Source organism: Muscardinus avellanarius (assembly GCF_963383645.1).
Source record: "Muscardinus avellanarius genome assembly, chromosome: 11".
Classification (NCBI taxonomy): Eukaryota; Metazoa; Chordata; class Mammalia; order Rodentia; family Gliridae; genus Muscardinus; species Muscardinus avellanarius.
Genome location: NC_137797.1, coordinates 67465812 through 67488995, shown reverse-complemented (window position 1 = coordinate 67488995; position 23184 = coordinate 67465812). Strand labels below are relative to the sequence as shown.

Here is a 23184-nt window from a genome sequence, read left to right as displayed (position 1 = left end):
ACGCCCGGCTCTATTTTATTTTTTAATTTAAATTTTTTTTTTGTACTGGCGACTGAACCCACAGACATTCTACCTCCAAGTTGTACCCTCAGTCCTAGGTCTTTATTCTCATTTATCACTTCCACAAGAGTTACAAAGAGAAAATGAAGTCAGGGAACATAATGAGGGGCTTTCCCACAGTGTTACAAGGCACTCATAGTCATTTCTTCAGATATTAATACCTAAAAACCTACTCCCTCACTTAATGGCTCAACTTAGCATGATTTTATCTTCCTTCTTTCCTTCCTCTCCTTCTCTTTCTTTTATAATACTGAGGATTGAGCCCAGGAGCATTCTACCTCCAAGGTATACCCCCAGCCCTATTTTTTATTCTTTATTTTGAAACAGGGTCTCACTAAGTGGCTGAGGCTGGCTGTGAACCTATGTTCATAGCCCATGTCTCCCAAGTACTGGATTATAGGCATGCGCTATCATGGCTTGTGATACCTTGTGTGTGTGTGTGTGTGTGTGTGTGTGTGTGTGTGTGTGTGTGTGTTACGAAAGATTGAACCCAGAGGCATTTTATCTTTGAGCTACAGCCCCAGGGTCTCTTTAGGTTGATGAGAGACTCCCTACTTGCTGAGGCTGTCCTCAAACCTGCAATTTTCCTGTCTCAGCCTCCCAAGTACTAGGATTACAAGCATGAGCCACCATGGTTGGCTTCATTCTTCTATGTTAAAGAATTATTAAACCCCCAAATTATGGATGCATTATCCCCAACTAAATATTTGCTTATCTAGTTAAAAAAAAAAAAAAAGGTAAAGGAAGATTCTGCTTGTGGGGGAAAGCCTTATTTAAAACTTTTTTTTTGTGGTGCTGGGAATGGAACCCAGTGCCCTTCTACCTCTGGATTATACTCTCAGACCTATTTTATATTTTATTTGAAAACAGGGTCTAAGTTGCTGAGAGCTTCACTAAGTAGCTGAGGCGGGCTTCAAACCCCCTTGATCCCTTTGTCTCAGACTCCCAAGTACTGGGATTACAAGCATGTGCCACCATGCCCATGTTACTTAAAACTTTTTGAATTTATTTTTTTACAGTGTAGGTTATCAAAGTTAAAAATTCTATTGTAAAGTTGGGTGTGGTGGCACACGCTTGTAATCTCAGTACTTGGGAGGCTGAGACCGGAGGATCACAGGTTTGTGGCCAGCCTCAGTAACTTGTGAGGCCCTCCTCAACTTACTGAGACCCTGTTTCAAAATACAGAATAAAATCAGGCTAGCGGTATAGCTCGGAGGTAGAATACCCCTGGGTTTAATCCCCAGCACCACACACACAAAAAAGTCCTATTGTAGCCAGTGGTTAATTTTTAAAATTCACTCTGGATAGAACATCTATACTTCATTTTTCCTCCAAATTTAGTTTGGAGTGCATCACACATGGTAGGCAAGTACTCTACCAATGAGCTATGTCCCAATGCTAAAAATTTATTTTGAGAAACCACCTTAGTGACTGTTTTTCCTTTTGTATTCAATAACAGTTCCTGCTTTATCAAATTATTTCACAGGGCAGAAAGAGATCCAGCTTCATGATTTCTTCCTGCTCTCTACTTACCCCATTTGTCTGTTGGAAGGTGGAGCCTGGGTGATGACTGAGGTCGGGGAGGGAAGGGTTGGATGGAGTGGGTCATAGCCCAAGTGCAGAGGCAGGGAGCCAGGGCGCACGATGGTGGGCGTGGGAGCAGAGATCACAACAGGCTTTGGGGCAACTTCCTGGGGAGAAGAGACCAACAAAGAACAAAATGCTTACAGGGAAATACATACCTAGTACAATGTAGTACAAATTTACTGGAATGAACATTAGACACTTAAGTAAATCGTGATCTGATGCTATCATGATCACAGACCTCTATTTCACTAACTCATTTGGTAGGAATACTGAGTTAAGATCTTTTAGCTCTCTCTTTTTCAGGGATGATGACTAAATGAGATGACAATTGGAAAGTCACTTGAAATCTCTGGAGATGCAAAACTGTACCATAAATTGAAAAAACTGTTCTAATTTTTGATAATCTATATATTATCAATCAAGGGTCCTTTGATCTCCAAAGGGGAAAGGCAGGTATACCAGTGATAAAGCAACCCAGTATTTCCTATAAAACCCTTAACAAAAGGTCAGTGGGCCAGGTGTGGTGGTACATGCCTCTAATACCAGTACTTGGGAGACTGAGACAGGAGGATTGCAAATTTGAGGCCAGTCTGAGCAACTTGGTGAGACTTTCAGCAATGTAGGTACAGTGCCCCTGGATTCAATCCCCAGTACCAAAAAGGGGCGTGGGGGCAATGGGCTGGGCACAGTGGCATATCCCTATGAACCTCCCAGTACTTGGGAGGCTGAGACAGGAGGAGCATAGGTTCTAGGACAGTCGCTAACATAGCAAGACCCTCTTTCAAAACAAAAATACAAACAGCTGGGGGTGTAGCCCACAGGTAGAATGTTCCTTGGGTTCAATCCCCAGTATCACATACACATTCTAAAAAAAACAAAAAACAAAAAACAAAAACCCCAAAACAACCAAAGGACTATGGAAGCTTGAACAATGATCATATTGCGATAAAAGAAAAATTGTTTCACACTTTTTTTTTTTGCAATACTGGAGATGGAAAATAAGGGTACTCTACCACTGAGCTACCTCTCCAGCCCTTCTTTTTTGCAGTTTATTTTGAGATATAATCTTACTAAATTGCCCAGGCTGGTTTGGAACTAACTTTGAGATTGAACCCAGGGGCATTCTACCTCTGAGATATACCTCCAGTCCCATTTATTTTATTTTAATTAATTAACTAATTAATTAATTATTTTTGCGGGTTTAGAGATGGAACCCAGGGACATTTGACCTCTGAGCTATACCCCGGCCCTATTATTTATTCTTTATTTTGAAACAGAGTCTCACTAAATTGCGGAGGGCCACGCTGAGTAGCTGAGGCTGTCCGCGAACCGGGATCCTCCTGTCTCAGCCTCCCAAATGCTGCGATTACAGGCGTGTGCCACCCCACCCAGCTCCATTTTATTTATTTATTTGTTTATTTTTGTGGTACTGGGGGTGGAACCCAGAGGCTTTCTACCTCTGGGCTATACTCCCAGACCTATTTATCTTTATTTGGAAACAGGGTCTCACTAAGTTGCTGAAAGCCTCACTAAGTAGCTGAGGCTGGCTTCGAACCTGTGTGATCCTCCTGTCTCAGTCTCCCAAGTGCTGGGATTACAAGTGTGTGCCACCACGCCCGGCTTATTTTTTATTTTATAATAGGGTCTAGGCTGGGTGTGGTGGTCCAGGCTCGTAATCCTAGCACTTGGGAGGCTGAGAAAGGAAGAGCATAAATTTGCAGCCAGCCTCAGCAACTTATGAAGCCCTCTGCAATTTAGGGAGACCCTGTTTAAAAATAAAGAATAAAAAGTAGGACTGAGGGTATAGTTCAGAGGTAGAATGTCCCTGGCCTCAATCCCCAGTACCTAAATAAGTAAATACTTATTAGGATCTTGGAATGCTGGTGATCATCATATTGGCCTCTAAAGCATCTCTAGACAGTTTCTAGGACTTGGTTGCTGGTGAAAAAGATAGGGGCGAGATGGTTGTAATGTTTATGGAGAAAGTTGTTGTTATCATCATCATCATCATCATCATCATCATTTGCAGTCCTGGGGATTGAGCCCAGGAGGGACATTCTACCTCTGAGCTACACCCTTATCTCTAATTTTTACTCTTTATTTTGAAACAGGGTCTCACTAAGTTGCAGAAGGCCTCACTAAGTAGCTGAGGCTGGCTGCGAGCCTGCGATCCTCTAGTCTCAGCCTCCCAAGTACTGGGATTACAAGCGTGCGCCACCATGCCCAGCTCCCCGAGTCCATTTTAAAAATTATCTACTAAGCAGGACATGGCAGTACATGCTTATATTTCTAGTATTTGGGAGGCTGAGACAGGAGGATTGCAGGTTGGAAGACAGCCTCAGCAAATAGTAAGACTTTCATCAACTTAGTAAGACCCTGTTTCTTTTTTCTTTTTGTGGTACTAGGAATGGAATCCAAGGGTATTCTACTTCTGAGCTACACTCCCAGCCCTATTTTTTTGTTTATTCTTTATTTTGAAACAGGGTCTCACTGAGTTGCAAAGGACTTCATTAAGTAGCTGAGGCTATCCTTGGACCATGATTCATTCTCTTGTCTCAGTTTCCCAAATGCTGGAATTATAAGCGTGCACCACCATGCCTGGTGACCCTGTTTCAATATAAAATTTTTTTGTAATCCTGGGGATGGAACCCAGGGGCATTCTACCTCTGAACTATACCCCCAGCCCTATTTTTTTATGCTTTATTTGGAAACAGGGTCTCACTGACTTGCAAAGGGTCTAAATAGTAGCTGAGGCTGTCTGTGAACCGCAATCCTCTTGTCCCAAGCCTCCAAAATGCTGAGATTACAAGCGCCACCATGCCCGGCTTCTATTGTTATATTTATTTATTTACTTATTGCGGTACTGGGGATAGAACCCAGTGGCATTCTACCTCTGAGCTACACTCCCAGCCTTATTTTTTATTCTCTATTTTGAAAAAGGGTCTCACTGAGTTGCAAGGGGCCTTATTAAGTAGCTGAGGCTGTCTGCGAACCATGATCCTCCTGTCTCAGCCTCCCAAATGCTGTGATTACAAGCGTGCGCCACCACGCACCATGTGCAGCTCTATTATTTATTTATTTATTTATTTATTTATTTATTTATTTATTTATTTATTGTACTGGGAGTGGAACCCAGAGGCTTTCTACCTCCGGGCTATACTCCAAGACCTATTTTATATTTTATTTGGAAACAGAGTCTCACTAAGTTGCTGAGAGCCTCATTAAGTAGCTGAGGCTGGCTTCGAATCCTGTGCGATCCTCCTGTCTCAGCCTCCCAAGTGCAGGGATTACAAAAGTACACCACCATGCCTGGCTCTATTATTATTTTTAAAGAATACTTATATAGAGTATTATTATTATTATTATTTTTTTTTTTTTGGTGGTACTGGAGTTCCTGGAAACCCTTCTACACTCCCAGACCTATTTTATATTTTTTTATTTGGAAACAGGGTCTCTTAAGCCAGAGAGGCTGGCTTTGAATCTGCGTGATCCTCCTGTCTCCGCCTCCCAAGCGCAGGGATTACAAGCGTGTGCAACCACGCCCGGCCTTATTAATTTTTTAAAGTATAGTATACCTACAAAAAAGTACATAGCTAGGCATGGTGGTACATACCTATAATCCTAGTACTTGGGAGGCTGAAACAGGAGGATTCCAGGTTCAAGGGCAGCCTCAGCAACTTGGTGAGGCCTTCCGCAACTTAGTGACCCTGTTTCAAAATAAAAGAATAGATACTTGGGAGGCTGGGACAGGAGGACTGCAGGTTCAAAGCCAGCCTTGGCAACTTTGCGAGACTCACAGCAACACAATGAGATCCTATTTCCAAATAAGATTTTAAATTGGAGCCAGGCGTGGTGGCGCATGCTTGTAATCCCAGCATTTGGGAGGCTGAGACAGGAGGATTGTGGTTCGAGGACAGTCTCAGCTACTTAGTGAGGCCCTTTGCAACTCAGTGAGACCCTGTTTCAAAATAAGGAATAAAAAATAGGGTTGCAGGTATAGCTTGGAGGGAGAATGCCCCTTGGTTCCGTCCCCAGTACCACACACACAAAAAAGGACTGGGGGTGTAGCTCGGAGGTAGAATGCCCCTAGGTTCCATCTCTAGTACCACTAAAAAAAGAAAGAAAGAAAGAAAGAAAGAGATAAAGAAAGAAAGAAAATCCAGCAAGGTGGAGGTAATATATTGGAGGTAAAATGCTTCTGGGGTTCAATCCCCAGTACCAAAAAAAAAAAAAGTAAGTAAAAGACTAGAGCTGGGCATAGTGGCACACACTTGTAATCCCAGTATTTGAGAGGCTGAGACAAAAGTATTACAAGTTTGAGGACAGCCTCAGCAAGTAGTGAGATTCTCATCAAACTAGTGAGACCCTGTTTCAAAATAAAACAGGGCTGAAGTGTCGCTTAGCGGTAGAATACCCCTGGGCTTAACCCCTAGAACCACACACAAAAATAAAAAGATAAAATTTTTTTAAAAAGCCAGGCGTGGTGGCGCACACTTGTAATCCCAGCATTCAGGAGGCTGAGACTGGAGGATCGTGGTTCGTGGACAGCCTCAGCTATTTAGTGAGGCCCTTTGCAACTCAGTGAGACCCTGTTTCAAATAAAGAATAAAAAATAAAGCCGGGCGTGGTGGCGCACGCTTGTAATCCCCGCGCTTAGGAGGCAGAGACAGGAGGATCACGCAGATTCGAAGCCAGCCGCGTGCGCTGGCTTAGAAGACCGTTTCCAAATAAAAATGTAAAAATAGGTCTGGGAGTGTAGCCCAGAGGTAGAAGGGCTTCCAGGAACCCCAGTACCACCAATAAATAAATAAATAAGAAAGAAAGAAAGAAAGAAAGAAAGAAAGAAAGAAAGAAAGAAAGAAAGAAAGAAAGAAAGAAAGAAAAATAGGGTAGGGGGTGTAGCTCGGAGGTTGAATGCCCCTGGGTTCCATCCCCAGACCCGCAAAAAAAAAAAAAAAAAAAAAAAAAGGGCTGTGATGTAGAATGCTCCTGGTTTGATTCACACACACACACACACACACACACACACACACACACACACACCCCTCCTTTAAAAAACCCAATAACAACAAAGAAAAAAATCATATTTATTTATTTAGATACTGGGGATTGAACCCAGAGGCACTGGATGTTTTTTTGTTTTGTTTTGTTTTTTGCAGTACTGGGACATTCTACCTCTAGCTATACCCTCAGCCCTATTTTTTATTCTTTATTTTGAAAGGGTCTCACTAAGTTTCAGAGGGCCTCACTGAGCAGCTGAGGCTGGCCAGGAACCTGTGATCCTCTTGTCTCAGCCTCCCAAGTACTGGGATTACAAGTGTGCATCACCACACCTGGTCCCAACCTGATTTTTTATTTCATATTTTGTAACAGGATCTCACTAAATTGCAGAGGGTCTAATTTGTTCAGACTAACTTTGAACCTATGATCCTCTGTCTCAGCATCCCAAGTACTGGGATTACAAGCATATGCCACCACACCTGGATTATTTATTTAATTTTTGTTTTGTTTTGTTTTGTTACTGGAGATCGTACCTAGAGGCATTCTACCTGTTAGCTATACCCCCAGTCCAATTTTTAAATTTTATTTCTTATTTGAAAACAGTGTCTTCCTGGGTCTCGAAGAGCCTCATTACATTGCTGAGGCTGGATTTGAATATGTGATCCTCCTGTCTCGGCCTCCCAAGTACTGGGGTTACAAGCATGCACCACCATGCCCAGCTATTTATTTATTTTTAAAGGAGAAAGCATGAACTCAGTCCTGGTAGCTACTTTAGTGAATACTCCCTTTGAGTTACTTCCCCTTGGGAAGCATTTTTTCTAAATTATTTCATGCCTAATTTATGAATTATATCATTTTTTTCTTTTTGCTTATTTATCAAAGTATGATATATAAAGCATAAAGTGCATTAAGCTAACATGATTATAATACAATAGCTTTTTATATGTGTAAATAAGGACAGAGACCATGTCTAGCACCTTAGAGGGTTCTCTTGTGATTCTTCCTAATCCACGTACTTCTTTTATGAGGGGTACATACTATTCTATTCTATTTGTGTGTGTGTGTGTGTGTGTGTGTGTGTGTGTGTGTGTGTGTGTGGTACTGGGGGTGGAACCCAGAGGCTTTCTACCTTCAGGCTATATCCCCAGACCTATTTTCTCATTTATTTGGAAACAGGGTCTCACTAAGTTGCTGAGAGCCTCTCTAAGTAGCTGAGGCTGGCTTTGAACCTGTGCGATCCTCCTGTCTCAGCTTCCCAAGCGCGGGGATTACAAGCGTGCGCCACCAGGCCCGGCACACTATTTTATTTTTGTTTTCATGAAACGGGGTCTTGTTCTGTTTCCCACGCTGCTCTCAAACTCCTGGTCTCTAGTGATCCTCCTACCTCAGCATTCCAAGTATTATAGGTGTGTATCCCCATGCCTGCCTTAGTATGTACTATTCTGGGTTCTATCATCAAAAATATTAAAAAAGCCGGGCGTGGTGGCGCACGCTTGTAATTCCCGCGCTTGGGAGGCGGAGACAGGAGGATCGCGCAGGTTCAAAGTCAGCCACGCTGGCTTAAGAGACCCTGTTTCCAAAAATAAAAAATAGGTCTGGGAGTGTAGCCCGGAGGTAGAAGGGCTTCCAGGAACCCCAGTACCACCAAAAAAAAAAAAAAAAAATTAAAAAAAATTTTGGGGGTCCTGGGGATTGATCCCAAAGGCATTCTACCTCTGAGCTATACCTATAGCCCCCTTTTATTTTTTGCTTTGCAACAGGGTCTCCCTGTTAAGGCTGCTAAGGCTGGCCTCAAACCTGGGATCTTTCTGATTCATCCTTCCAAGTATTGAGATTACAGGTGCGTGTCACCTCACCCAGCTCATCAAATAATTTTGCCTCTTCTTGAACCTCATGTAAATACTCCGGCCCAGTTCATTCTTTTTTTTGGTTGTTTTTTTTCTTTTCTTTTTGGTACAGGTGGTTAAACCCAGAGGCATTCTACCTCTGAGCCTTATTCCCAGCTATATTTTATTTTTATTTAGAAACAGAGTCTTGCTGAGTTGCTGAGGGACCTCCCTAACTTGGTGGAGCTGGCCTTGGACTCTCAAGTACTAGGATTACAGGTGTGCACCACCAAGCCCACGCCAATCCTTTAAATATAGCAAATCCATCTATACCTTATACTATTTAAAAATTAAAGCTTACTTCATTGATTAAGATTTGGGGCTGGCGTGGTGGCGCACACTTGTAATCCCCACGATTGGGAGGCAGAGGCAGGAGGATCGTGCAGGTTCGAAGCCAGCCCTGCTGGCTTAAGAGACCCTGTTTCCAAACAAAAAGCATATTAAAAAAAAAATAGGTCTGGGAGAGTAGCCCGAAGGTAGAAGGGCTTCCAGGAACCCCAGTACCACACACACACACAAAAAATATTTTGGGATAAAAAATTCTGACAAAAAATTTTACCTTCTCTTTCAGTGGTGGAGAGCAGGGGCTAGAGGCAGGACTGTCAGGTGGAGATGAGTCAACCTCCACTGGCTCTTCTTCTTTTATTTTGATGTCTGGTGTGGAAGGCAGAGACATGTCAAGGGGCCCAGCTGCACCCTGTTTATGAAAGAGAATAAAAGAATGGTAAGCCGGGCGTTGTGGCGCAAGCTTGTAATCCCAGCATTTGGGAGGCGGAGAGCAGAGGATCATGGGTCATAGACAGCCTCAGCTACTTTGCAAGAACCTTTGCAACTCAGTGAGACCCTGTTTCAAAATAAAGAATAACAAATAGGGCTAGGATCTGGGTGTGGTGGCACATTTGGGAGGCTGAGACAGGAGGATTGTGGCTCAAGAACAGCCTCAGCTACTTAGTGAGCCCTTTACAACCCAGTGAGACCCTGTTTCAAAATAAAGAATAAAAAATTGGGCTAGGGGTGTAGCTTGGAGGTAGAATGCCCCTGGGTTCCATCCCTAGTAGTGCCAAAAAAGAAAAAAAAAAAAGTTCAGGCCTCTGTTAAAGCACAGAATTGTAAGTCATAGAAATGTGGGTCTTAAGCTTTCTGTATAATCCTGGCCAAATAATTTTCTTTTTTTAAGAATTCTGTTTCCCTAACTATAAAATGAAAATAACACCAGTGATTAAGTAAATACTTATAAAGATCTGAAAACAAACAAAAAGATGCCATTTAAAATCATACAGCTAGCCGGGCATAGTGGAGCATGCTTGTAATCCCTGAGTTTGTAAGGCTGAGACAGGAGGATCACTCAGGTTCGAAGCCAGCCTCAGCTACTTAGTGAGGCTCTCAGCAACTTAATGAGACCCTGTTTCAAAATAAAATATAAAATAGGGCTGGGAGTATAGCCCGGAGGTAGAAAGCCTAGAAAGCCCCAGTACTGGGGTTGGGTTCCAACCCCAGTACACACACAAAAAAATAATAAAATTAAAAAATTAAAAATTAAAATCATACAGCTAAGCCGGGCATGGTGGCTCATGCTTGCAAGCCCAGCATTCAGGAGGCTGAGACCAGAGGATCGCGGTTCGAGGAAAGCCTCAGCTACTTAGTGAGATACTCTGCAACTCAGTGAGACCTGGTTTCAAAATAAAGAATAAAAAATAGGGCAGGGGGTATAGCTCGGAGGTTGAATGCCCCTGGGTTCCATCCCCAGACCCACACAAAATAAATAAATACATAAATAAATACATAAATAAATAAATAAAATCATACAGCTAGCTTGCCGTGGTGGCACACGCTTGTAATCCCTGCACTTGGGAGGCTGAGACAGGAGGACCACGCAGGTTCAACTTAGTGTGGCTCTCAGCAACTTAGTGAAACCCTGTTTCCAAATAAAATATAAAATAGGTCTGGAAAATAAAATAAAATAAACAAAACAAAAACACAGGGGAAAAAAAAAAGGTCTGGGAGTATAGCCCGGAGGTAGAAAGCTCCTGGGTTCCACCCCCAGTACCACCAAAAAAAAAAAAAAAAAAAAAAAAAATCATACAGCTGCCTGAGACAGGAGGTTCGTGGACAGCCTTAGCAACTTAGTGAGGGCCTTTGCAACTCAGTGAGACCTTGTTTCAAAATAAAGAATAAAAATGGGGTGTAGCTCAGAGGTAGAATGTCCCTGGGTTCCATCCCCATTCCATTCATGCAGCCGGGTGTGGTGGCAAATGCTTGTAATCCCAGCATTTGGGAGTCTGAGACAGGAGGATCAAGGTTCGTGGACAGCCTCAGGTACATAATGAGGTCCTCTGCAACTCAGTGAGACCCTGTTTCAAAATAAAGAATAAAAAATAGGGTGGGGGAGGGAGGAAGCTCAGAGGTAGAATGCCCCTGGGTTCCATCCCAGGTACCAAAAAAAAAAAAAAAAAAAAAAAAAAAAACTTGGGAGGCTGAGACAGGGGGATCGAAGGTTTGAGGACAGCTTCAGCAAGTAGTAAGACTCTCATTAACCTAGTGAGACTTTATTTCAAAATAAGAATAAAAGCCAGCAGTAGTGGCATGCTTGTAATCCCAGCATTTGGGAGGTAAACCAGAGGATCATGGGTCAGCTACTTTGCAAGATCCTTCACAACTCAGTGAGACCCTGTTTCAAAATAAAGAATAAAAAATAGGACTGGGGCTGTAGTTCGGAGATAGAATGCCTCTTGGTTCCATCCCGTTACTGCCAAAATAAAAAATAAAAAACAAAAAATAATAATACATAGCTGGGAGTGTAGCCCAGAAGTAGAAGACCCCTGAGTTCAATCCCTAGAAACACACATACACACACACAGAATTTATGCAAATATTATAATTATAATCTTTATCAAAAAAATAAAATTAAGTTGGGTACAGTGGCACATGTCTGTAATCCTAGAACTTGGGAGGCTGAGACATGAAGATCACTGGTTTGAGGCCAGCCTCAATTTAGTAAGGCTCTCAAAAACTTAGTGAGACCTCTTTTTTCTTTTTCTTTTTTTTGGGGGGGTCTGGGGATGGAACCCAGGGGCATTCTACGTCCAAGCTACATCTCCAGCCCTATTATTTACTTATTTATTTATTTATTCATTTATTTATTTTTGCAGTACTGGGGATGGAACTCAGGGGTATTCTACCTCCAAGCTACACACCCAGCCCTATTTTTTATTCTTTATTCTGAAACAGGGTTTTACTGAGTGGCCTAAGTAGTACCTGAGGCTGTCTGCAAACTCAGATCCTCCTGTCTCAGCCTCCCAAATGCTGGGATTACAAGAGTGCACCACCACACCCAGCTTATTCTTTATTTTGAAACAGGGTCTCACTGAGTTGCGGAGGACCTCATTAAGTAGCTGAGGCTGTCTGTAAACTGCGATCCTCAGTCTCAGCCTCCCCAAAGCTGGGATTACAAGTGTGTGCCACTATATCCAGCTGAGACCCTGTTTCTTTCTTTCTTTCTTTCTTTCTTTCTTTCTTTCTTTCTTTCTTTCTTTCTTTCTTTTTTTTTTGAAGATTTAAAGAAGTTTATTAAAAGATAGAGATACAGAGGATAGGTACAGCTCCATACCAGACTGGCATGGAGGGGTGATGCGAATGAATACACCATGAGACCCTGTTTCTAAATAAAAAAATAAAATTGGGCTGGTGGTGTATCTTGGAGGTAGAATGTCCTTGTGTTCTATTCTCAGTGTGTGCACACACGCATGCACACACACACACACAGAGCAAGAGTGAGAGAGAGAGATAGGAGGAGGAGCAGAAGGAGGAGGAAGAAGGAGAAGGAAGAAGAGAAGAAGAAGAAGAAGAAGAAGAAGAAGAAGAAGAAGAAGAAGAAGAAGAAGAAGAAGAAGAAGAAGTAGTAGTAGTAGTAGTAGTGGAGGAAGAAAAGGAGGAGGAAGAGGAGGAGGAGGAGGAGGAGGAGGAGGAGGAGGAGGAGGAGGAGGAGGAGGAAGAAGAACAGATGAGGAAGAGGAAAAAAAGAGAAAGAAAAAAAAAATGATTCCTGGATCAAGTGCCTGCCTATTTTCAACCAACTCTACCTAACACTGGAGAGCTGTGAGTACTTTCACTACCAACCAGAATGACCAGATTACCCAAGTATCAACAGCAAATGAAGACAAACTGCTTATAATTCTTCAAACAAGCCAGGTGCAGTAGCACATGCCTGTAATACTTGAACTTGGGAGGCTGAGACAGGAGGATTATGGGTTCAAGGCCAGTCTCAGCAAGACCCTCAAGCAATTCAGTGAGACCCTGTTCAAAATAAAAAATGAAAATAGGAAGCCGGGTATGGTGGCGCAAGCTTGTAATGCCAGTACTTGGGAGGCTAAAACAGGAGGATCGCGCAGGTTCAAAGCCAGCCTCAGCAACTTAGTGAGGCCCTCTGAAGCTTAGTGAGACCCTGTTTCCAAATAAAATATAAAATAGGTCTGGGAGTGTAGCCAAGAGGTAGAAGGCCCCTGGGTTCCATCCCCAGTACCACAAAAAATAAAGCAAGATCTTTTTCGAGAAACTCATCATGTTTGATGGTGTATGTTGATCTCAGGGGTTGAAGGCTAGGTATTTCAGGCATATATGGTATGGAGATAACAAAGAAAGGAAAATCTGGTCATATAACCAGTGAAAGAAATCTTGATTGAGCTGGGCGTGGTGGTGCACCCTTGTAATCCCAGCATTCGGTAGGCTGAGACAGGAGGATTGCACAGGTTCGGAGCCATCCTCAGCTACTTAGTGAGGCCCCTTGAAACTCACTGAGACCCTGTTTAAAAAAATAGGGCTGGTGGTATTGGTTGGAGGTAGAATGCCCCTGAGTTCAATCCCCAGTACTACAAAAAAAAAAAAAAAAAAGAAAGAAAGAAAGAAAGAAAGAAAGAAAGAAAGAATAAAAAAGAAAAAAAGAAAAAGAAATCTTGGTCTTAGGAGCAGGACTGGATGAACAGAAAGTAAAGAGAGTACTTTCCTGGCAGTGATATGATCACCTCACAGAACTGTGGAGCTGTAAGCGTCTTTGCAGGGAACCGTAAACCATTTGAGATAACGGCCCTGACACTGCATCACGACAAGAAAGTTGGCACTGCAGTTCACTTTCATGAAAAAGGGGATCCTTTGTTCTATCATCCCATATCCTAGGCTTCTTGGTGAAAGAGGAATTTATTTCTTCCTCTTCCCTTGTACTTTAATCCTAGAAGCCTTCTAGGTGGCTACTTGAGTATACTAAAGATAACTCTGCTGTTTAACATTAAAGAAGATAGTAATGGTTCTTTTTTCCCAACCCGGTGAGGGTGAGCAAAAGCAAAAATAGTTTTGTTTCTGCTTCATTTTTTCCTTTTCTGTTTTTTGTAGTACTAGAGGTGGAACCCAGGGGCTTTTCTACCTCCGGGCTACACTCCCAGGCCTATAGAGCCTAAGTAGCTGAGGCTGTGTTCGAACCTGCGCAAGCCTCCTGTCTCAGTCTCCCAAGCGCGGGGATTACAAACATGCGCCACCACACTTGGCTCATTTTTTTCTACAATGCTAAGATATTGAGCCCAATTTAGCTTTGAAATCAGAGATTGATGGGAAAGTACAGACACTAAGCAAATAGAACCGGGCAGGGGTTTAAAATCCTCAGAGACCTCCTGGAAAACTGCTGGTTCAGGAAAGTTTAAGGCTCATTAAACACTCCTGGAGACAACCTTCCACTGTCTGTGCTTCTCATCAAATGGAAGCACACGTCAATGGTGTGCTTCCTCATCACGCCTCGATGGGCAGGAAAACTACCAGGGATACTAGGGAAGACTGGCCAACCATGAACTGGCCTCCCTCATGTGAACTGAACTGAAATCACGGTGGAGAAGACTTGAAGCCTAACGATGGCAATTTTTCTGGAATTTGACTATAAAGAGTTTGGCATAAAAATACTTCTTGAAAGCTGGGTGTGGCAGCACATGCTTGTAATCCCAGCATTGAGGAGGCTAAGACAGGAAGATCTTGGTTTGAGGACAGCCTCAGCTACTTATGAGGCCTTACCAATTCAGTGAAATACTGTTTCAAAATAAAAGAAAAAATAGGGGTGGGGGTGTGGCACAGACACAGAATGCCTCTGGGTTCCATCCCCAGTACCATAATAAAATAAATAAATAAATAAATAAATAAATAAATAAACAAACAAACAAACAATCCTTCATATCCTGGTAGAACAATATAACTATTTTCTTTGTTTTGGAAAAGAAGAAATGGCAGGGGAGGTGTGGTAGGAATGCTATAAATAAGAAAAGTGAAATATGGTAGTGCACGCTTGCAATCCCAGTAACTCGGGAGGCTAAGGTAGAAGGATCGCAGGTTTGAGGACCGCCTCAGTAAGTAGTGAGATTCTCATCAACCTAATGAGACCCTGTTTCAAAATAAAAACAAAATAGGGCTATGGATGTAGTTCAGTGGTTTTTTTTTTTGAGGTATTAGGGATTGAACCCAGGGACATTTTATGAATAAAAAATAGAGCCGGGTGTGGTGGTACATGCTTGTAATCCCAGCATTTGGGAGGCTGAGACCAGAGGATCATGGTTCGTGGACAGCCTCTGCTACTTAGTGAGGCCCTCTGCAACTTAGTGAGACCCTGTTTCAAAATAAAGAATAAAGAAATAGGGCAGGGGGTGTAGCTCAGTGATCGAATGCCCCTGGATTCCATCCTCAGACCAGCAAAAAAAAAAAAAAAAAAAAGGACTACATCCCCAGCCCTAACCTACCTACCTACCTTCCTTCTTTTTGTTTGGTGTTACTGGGGTTTCTGGAAACTCTTCTACCTCCGGGCTACACTCCCAGGTCTATTTTATATATATATTTTATTTGGAAACAGGGTCTCTTAAGCCAGTGAGGCTGGCTTCGAACCAGCATGATCCTCCTCTCTCCGCCTCCCAAGCGTGTGCCACCATGCCTGGCTTTATTCTTTATTTTGAAACAGAGTTTCACTGAGTTGTAGAGGACCTCACTAAGTAGCTTAGGCTGGCTGCAAACCTGTGATCCTCCTGTCTCAGCCTCTCAAGTACTGGATAGCATGCATCAGGCCTATATTTTGTTTTGTTTTTGAAACAAGGTATTGCTGGGTTACTGAGAGTCTCACTGTTTTGAACCTGAGCCGTCTTTGAACCTAAGCCTCCTAAATACTGGAATTACAGGCATGTGCTGCCATGCCTGGTTCCTATTTTTAATTTTTTTCTGTGGGTCTGGGAATGGAACCCAGGGGCATTTGACCTCTGAGTTACACCCCCCGCCCTATTTTTTATTCTTTATTTTGAAACAGGGACTTGCTGAGTTGTGGAGGGCCTCACTAAGTAGCTGAGGCTGTCCGCAAACCGCGATCCTCCTGTCTCAGCCTCCCGAATGCTGGGATTATGAGCGTGCGCCACCACGCCCGGCTATTTATTTATTTATTTATTTAGGTACAAGAAATGGGACCTGGGGGCATTCTACCTCTGAGCTACACCCTCAGTCTTACTTTTTTTAAATTTTTTATTTTGAAATAGGGTCTCACTGAGTTGCAAAGGGCCTTACTTAGTAGCTGAGGCTGGCTGTGAACCTACACTGCCTCCCAAGTACTGGGATGACAAGCTTGCACCACCACTCAGATTTTTTTATCTTTTTATTTTTTTATTTTTGCAGTACCAGGGATGAAACCCAAGGGCATTCTACCTCCAAACTATACTCCCAGTTCTATTTTTATTCTTTATTCTGAAACCGGGTCTCACTGAGTTGCAGAGAGCCTCACTAAGTAGCTGAGGCTGTCCGAACCGCGATCCTCTGGTCTCAGCCTCCCGAATGCTGGGATTACAAACGTGCACCACCACGCGGCTGAAGATTGATTTTTGATGAAATTATCTGGTACCCTAGAGAACTGGATGGCTGATTAGGATTAGTGAGCATTATTTGGGTCTGCAGAACCAATCCCATAATTTTGTGTTTTAACCAATTAAGCAAATTATCTCAAGGCACAATGATAGCAGCCTATGTCTGAACACAATCAGTTTTATTAAAGTTCCGCCTCTTGCCTTTTTCTCATCCTCATCTGCAGCTTTCTTGAATTCATGTTCAAAGGAGCTAGCTAGTTCATTGAAGAGCCCCACTTCCTCACAATTCTTCAGGAATCTAGTCGGAGTAGGAGTCTGATCTGTAGACACGAGAAGAAAAGGAAACTTTTATTTTTGACCCAAATTAAAACTTGAGAGTACACAAAGAATATATTTTTACTCTTCTATTTGGAGATAGAGGGTGTGTGTTAGAACAAATTTGCTTTTATTGAGCTCTAGTAAGTGAAGATTGGTATTAGGCCACCAGAGGGTGTCTGTGTTGTTCTGTCTCAAGGCCAACAGGGGGAAGACAGGGCATGTTTTATTTTGTCAACTGTTAATGTACCTACCTTTCTCACAGTGCTGTTTTGCCACCCCCACACCTTCTAACCCCTAAGTAAAACAAGATAAAATGAAATTACACATTCTAGGTATGGTCGCATATGTCTAAAATCCTAGTACTTGAGAGGCTAAGATAGAAGGACTGCAGGTTCAAGGACAGCCTCAGCAAGATAGCAAGACTCTTGGCAATCTAATTAAAGACCCTGTTTCAAAACAAAACAGGGTGCAGCAGTTCCGAGGTAGAATATTTCTTGGCTCAATTACCAATACCACAAAAAAATATTTAAAACCACCTATATAATAGTTTTGTGAAATCTCCAGGTTTTGTTTTTTTTTTTTTGTACTGGGAATTGAACCCAAGGGCTATACCCCTAGCCCCCTCCCTTCCTCCCTCCCTCCCTCCTTCCTTCCTTCCTTCCTTCCTTCCTTCCTTCCTTCCTTCCTTCCTTCCTTCTGCCCTGGGGATGGAACCCAGGGGCATTCTACCTCCAAGCTACACTCCCAGCCCTATTTTTTACTTTTTATTTTGAAACAGAGTCTCACTGAATTGCAAAGAGCCTCACTAAGTAGCTAAGGCTATCTGTGAACTGTAATCCTCCTGTCTCAGTCTCCCAAATACTGGGATTACACGCATGCTCCACCATGCCCGGCCTATTTTTTAATTTGGGAGCAGGGTCTCAATAAATTGACAGGAGCCTCACTAAATTATTGAGGCTGGCTTCAAACCTATGATCCTCCTGTCTCACCTTCACAAGTACTGCAATTAAAGGTATGAACAACCTTGCCTGGCTCAGTAATGTTATTTATTTTTTATGGTACTAGGGATTGAACCCCAGGGGCATTATGCCTCTGAGATACACCCCCGGCTCTATTTCATTCCCCCCCCCTCTCACACACACACACACACACACACACACACACACACACACAGTGTGTGGTGGTACTGGGAATGGACCCAGGGGCATTCTACCTCCAAGTGACACCCCCAGCCCTATTTTTTATTCTTTATTTTGAAACAGGGTCTCACTGAGTTGCAAAGGGCCTCACTAAGTAGCTGAGACTGTCCACCAACCGTGATCCTCCTGTCCTAGCCTCCCAAGTACTGGGGATTATAAGTGTACACCACCATGCCCTGCACATGTTTTCTTTTTAAGCTTACTCCCCTGTTAGATCTGAGTGTGTGTGTGTGTGTGTGTGTGTGTGTGTGTGTGTGTGTGTGTTTTACTGGGGATTGAAACTCAAAGGCATTCTACACTCTAGCTACACCTCCAAGCCCTTTTTATGTTTTGTTTAGGTTGCTGAGAATTTTCCTATGCAACTGAGGCTGTCCTTGAAAACCTGCAATCTTCCTGTCTCGGCCTCCAAGTACTGGGATTACAGGCAGGCACCACTATGCCCAGCTGGTCTGTTTTGCTTTTGAAATGGGGTCTCACTATGTTGCCCACTCTGGTCTAAAACTCATGATTACAAGTGATCCTTTTTGTCTTGGCCTCCCAAGTAGCTGGGACTATAGGCTTGCACCACTACACCTGCCTTCCCTGTTAGGCCTAAAGCAAGTAGGTATAAGTAGATGGATGTTAAAATACGATGAAAAAGCCAGGTGTGGTGGTATATGACTATAATTCCAGTACCTGGGAGGCTGAGACAAAGAGGATCACAGGTTTCAGGTCAGCTCCAGAAACTTAATGAGGCTCTTGGCAACTTAATGAGATTGTTTCATAATAAAAATAAAATCGGGCTGGGAGGTATACTAAAAAAAAAAATCTGATGAAGAGAATAAACTGAAAGCCAGGCGTGGTGGCGCACACTTGTAATCCCAGCGCTTGGGAGACTGAGACAGGAGGATTGCACAGGTTCGAAGCCAGCCTCAGCTACTTAGTGAGGCTCTCAGCAACTTAGTGAGACCCTGTTTCCAAATAAAATAGAAAATAGGTCTGGGAGTATAGCCTGGAGGTAGAAAGCCTAGAAAGCCCCTGGGTTCCACCTCCAGTACCACCAAAAAAAAAATAAATAAATAAAAAATAAAAAATAAACAGAGAATTAGATGGTTGAGTTTGCTTGCTAAAGCTACCAAATAGAAATAGTGCTGGAGGTGGTGGCACATGCCTATAATCCCAGCTACTTAGGAGGCTGAAGCAGGAAGACTGAAAGTTTGAGGCTCAGGTTTCTAGCTTCAAAGAGTAGGACCTGCTTGTAGGGAGTTGTGGTTGAATTAAATGTGTCAATCTGTGAAATCTGTTACAATCAGATACGAAATTATTTTATTTTTGCAGGTTTGGGGATGGAACCCAGGGGCATTCTACCTCCAAGCTACACCCCTTGCCCTATTTTTTATTCTTTATTTTGAAACAGGGTCTCACTAAGTTGTAGGGGGGCTCGCTAAATAGCTGAGGCTGTCTGTGAACCATGATCCTCTGGTTTCAGTCTCCCGAATGTTGGGATTAAAAGCATGTGCCACCACGCCTGGCTAGATGCCAAAGTATGAGCCAGCATGGTGTATCTACCCATCTTGCTCCTGCCCTGACAACAATTCAGGGTAGAGACTTGACTTAGGGGCAGCCCATTCAAAGGTGAGCCAACAGCCCATGATCTGGTGAGAAAACATAACTTGGGCCAATCTGATTCTTTTCTCAGGATTTGGGTTGGGACACTGACTGAGTAGGTGAAATACGGGCTTTATAGATTTTTGGTAAAGTAATTTGTGGTCAGAACGATGATGGATCAATGTGTGTTATTACTATACACATATTATCAAGAACTACAGAGGGTATTACAGAGGGTAAATTATATTATAGAGGGCAAATTATAGAGGGTAAATCTTTTAGTATTTAATATTAAAAGAAATGGCAAAATTTTACAAATGAATGCATATGTAAAAAGAGCCACAGTATTTCTATTTGTTGTTGTATATAATCCTTTTGGTATTACTTGAATTTATAAACTATGCTGTATTGCTAAGATAAATTTTTTTTTTTTTTTTTTTTTTTTTTTTTTGGTGGTACTGGGGTTCCTGGAAGCCCTTCTTCCTCCGGGCTACACTCCCAGACCTATTTTATATATTTTTTTGAAACAGGGTCTCTTACGCCAGCACGGCTGGCTTCGAACCTGCACGATCCTCCTGTCTCCGCCTCCCAAGCGCGGGGATTACAAGCGTGCGCCACCACGCCCGGCCTCCTAAGATAAAAATTTAAATGCACCCTGGGCATGGTGGTGCTCGCTTGTAATCCCAGTACTTGGGAGTCTGAGACAGGAGGATCGCAGGCTCATGGCCAACCTCAACTACTCAGTAAGGCCCTCTGCAACTTAGTGAGACCATGTTTCAAAAAAGAGAATAGTGCTGCAGTATAGCTCAGAGGTAGAATGCCCCTTGGGTTCAATTCACAGTACTGAAAAAAAAATTAAATGAAAAACAAAACAATAAAATGGATGCATCAACCTTGGAAAAAAAATCTAATGAAGAGAAAGAAACAAAATCAGTTGAGTTTCCTTGCTAAAGCTACCAAACAGAAATAGTTCTGGGGGTGGTAACAGGTGCCTGTAATCCCAGCTACTCAGGAGGCTGAAGCAAGAAGACTGCAAATTTGAGGCTCAGAGTCCTGGCCATGAACTCTTTCTCAAAATAAAAAAGTAAGAGCTGGGCGTGGTGGTGCACGCTTGCAATCCCAGCATTTGGGAGACTGAGACCAGAGGATCACGGTTCGTGGACAGCTTCAGCTACTTACTGAGACCCTCTGCAACTTAGTGAGACCCTGTTTCAAAAATAAAGAATAAAAAATAGTCAGGGGGTATAGCCTGGAGGTCGAGTGCCCCTGGGTTCCATCCCCAGATCCTCAAAATAAATAAATTAATTAATTAAAAAAATTAAAAATGCCGGGCGTGGTGGTGCACGCTTGTAATCCCCGCGCTTGGGAGGCGGAGACAGGAGGATCGCGCAGGTTCGAAGCCAGCCGCGCGCTGGCTTAGGAGACCCTGTTTCAAAAATGAAAATGTAAAAATAGGTCTGGGAGTGTAGCCCCGAGGTAGAAGGGCTTCCAGGAACCCCAGTACCACCAAAAAAATAAAAAATAAAAAATAAAAAAATAAAAAATAAAAAATAAAAAATAAAAAAGTAAAAGAACTGAGGATGTAGTTCAATGGTAGAATGCCCCTGGGTTCCATCCCCAGTACCACAAAAAAAAAAAAAAAAAAGAAAAGAAAGTAAATAACATAGAGCTAGAGGTGTAGCTTAATGGTAGGATGCCCGTGGGTTCAATCCCCACTACCACAATAAATAAAAATAAAATAAAATAGGGCAAGCTATGTAACTTGGAGCCCCTGCATTCAATCCCGAGTCCCACCAAAAATAAGTAAACAAGTAAAATAGGTTTGAAACCATAATCTAGAGCTTACGTTTTCTTGTTTTTTGTATGTAGTAACAAGATTGAATATAGATGTGCTCCAAGCTCTATCACTGATAATGCATATGTGGCCCTTTATTATTTATTTATTTATCTTGGTACTGGGAATTGAACCCAGGGGCATTCTAACTCTGATCTACACTCCTAGTCATTTTAGATTTTTACTTTGACACAGAATCTGGCTAAATTGCTAAAATTTTTGCTTTGTTGGTGAGGCTATATTGTAGGCCTCAAACTTGTGATCCTCCTGTCTCAGTCTCCCAACTACTGGGATTACAGGTGTGCACCACCATTCCTGGCTCACTTATTTATTTATTTACTATTTTTGGTACTGGGGATTGAACCCAGGAGTATTCTACTCCCAAGCTATATTCCCAACCTGATTATTTATTTATTTATTTATTTATTTATTTATTTAATTTATTTTTGGTCCTGGGGATAGAACCCAGGGGCATTCTACCCTTGAGTTACACCCCCCAGCCCAATTTTTTATTCTTTATTTTGAAACAGGGTCTCACTGAGTTGCAAAGGGCCTCACTAAGTAGCTGAGGCTATCCTCGAACCACAATCCTCCTGTCTCAGCCTCCCAAATGCTGGGATTACAAGTGTGTGCCACTTACAAGTGTGAAACAGAGTCTCACTACGTTGCTAAAGCTGGCCTTAAACTTGCAATCCTCCTCACTCAGCTTCCTAAGTACTAAGATTATAGGTGTGTACCATCACACCTGGCTTCTTTTTATTTATTTATTTATTTAATTTATTTTTGGAGTGCTAGGGATTGAACCCAGGGACAGTCTATCTCCAAGTTTCATCCCTAGCCCTATTTTTTTTATTCTTTATTTTGAAACAGGGTCTCACTATAACTTGAGGTTTGCGGAGAACCTGTGATCCTCCTGTCTCAGCTTCCCAAGTAGTGAGATTACAAGCGTATGCCACCATGCCCGGCTCCTTTTTATTTTTTGAGATAGGGTCTCACTATATGGCTTAGGCCAGCCTTGAATTTGCAATCGTCCTGCTTCAGAGTAGCAGGGATAATAGAAGTGCGACAGCATGCCCAATTTTTATATTTATTACCAGTAAGAACAAAATACATCCCAGTATATAGGAGGCTGCGACAGGAGGATCCTAGGTTTGCAGCCAGCCTCAGTACTTAGTGAGGTCTTCTGCAACTGAGACCCCGTTTCAAAATAAATAAAAAATAGTGCTGAGGGTGTAGCTCAGAGATAGAATGCTCCAGGGTTCAATCCCCACATGCCTATAATCTCAGTGTTTGGGAGGCTGAGACAGGATACCATGTTCAAGGATAGTCTCAGCAAGTAGTAAGACTCTCATCAACCTAGTGAGACTCTTTTTCAAAATGAAAATAAAATAGGGCTGGGGGTGTAGATTGAAGGTAGAATGCCCCTGGGTTCAATCCCTGCCCCCCCCCCCCCGCACAAAAAGAACAAAAATACAGATTGTCCTATAATAGGACCATAGAACAATACACTATCTTTTTCATATATAAGCCATACTACAAATAAGACATCATGTAAATATGGTATTTGGGATGAGACAAAAAAGGGTTAAAGTAGGGTAACAACAGATTTTGACCACAAGAGTAGAATTTAAAGACTGGCTTTCAGCTGGGCATGGTGGAACATGCTTGTAATCCCAGCATTCAGGAGGTAGAGACAGAAGGATCATGGTTCACAGACAGCCTCAGCTACTTAGCGAGGCCTTTCACAACTCAACTTAGCAAGGCACTTCACAACACAGTGAGACCCTGTTTCAAAAATAAATTAAGTGAGCCGGGCGTGGTGGTGCACGCTTGTAATCCCTGCGCTTGGG

At 42.6% G+C, this 23184-nt stretch overlaps 1 protein-coding gene across 4 annotated transcripts in view; it reads right to left on the bottom strand.

Annotated features, from left to right (window-relative positions):
• LOC308270263 (cyclic AMP-dependent transcription factor ATF-7) overlaps nt 1-23184 on the bottom strand; it is a gene marked incomplete at both ends in the record, with an annotated part of 83789 nt that overhangs the window by 18443 nt on the left and 42162 nt on the right. Inside the window, 3 exons of one of the 4 annotated variants that reach the window (XM_080706066.1) lie at nt 1594-1751; nt 9094-9231; nt 16673-16716. In XM_080706066.1, coding sequence (XP_080562192.1) covers nt 1594-1751; nt 9094-9231; nt 16673-16716 — 340 coding nt within the window. Of the gene's footprint in view, nt 1-1593; nt 1752-9093; nt 9232-16567; nt 16717-23184 lie in introns of all 4 variants that reach the window. The other 3 variants (XM_080706063.1, XM_080706064.1, XM_080706065.1) reach the window with 3 other exon arrangements.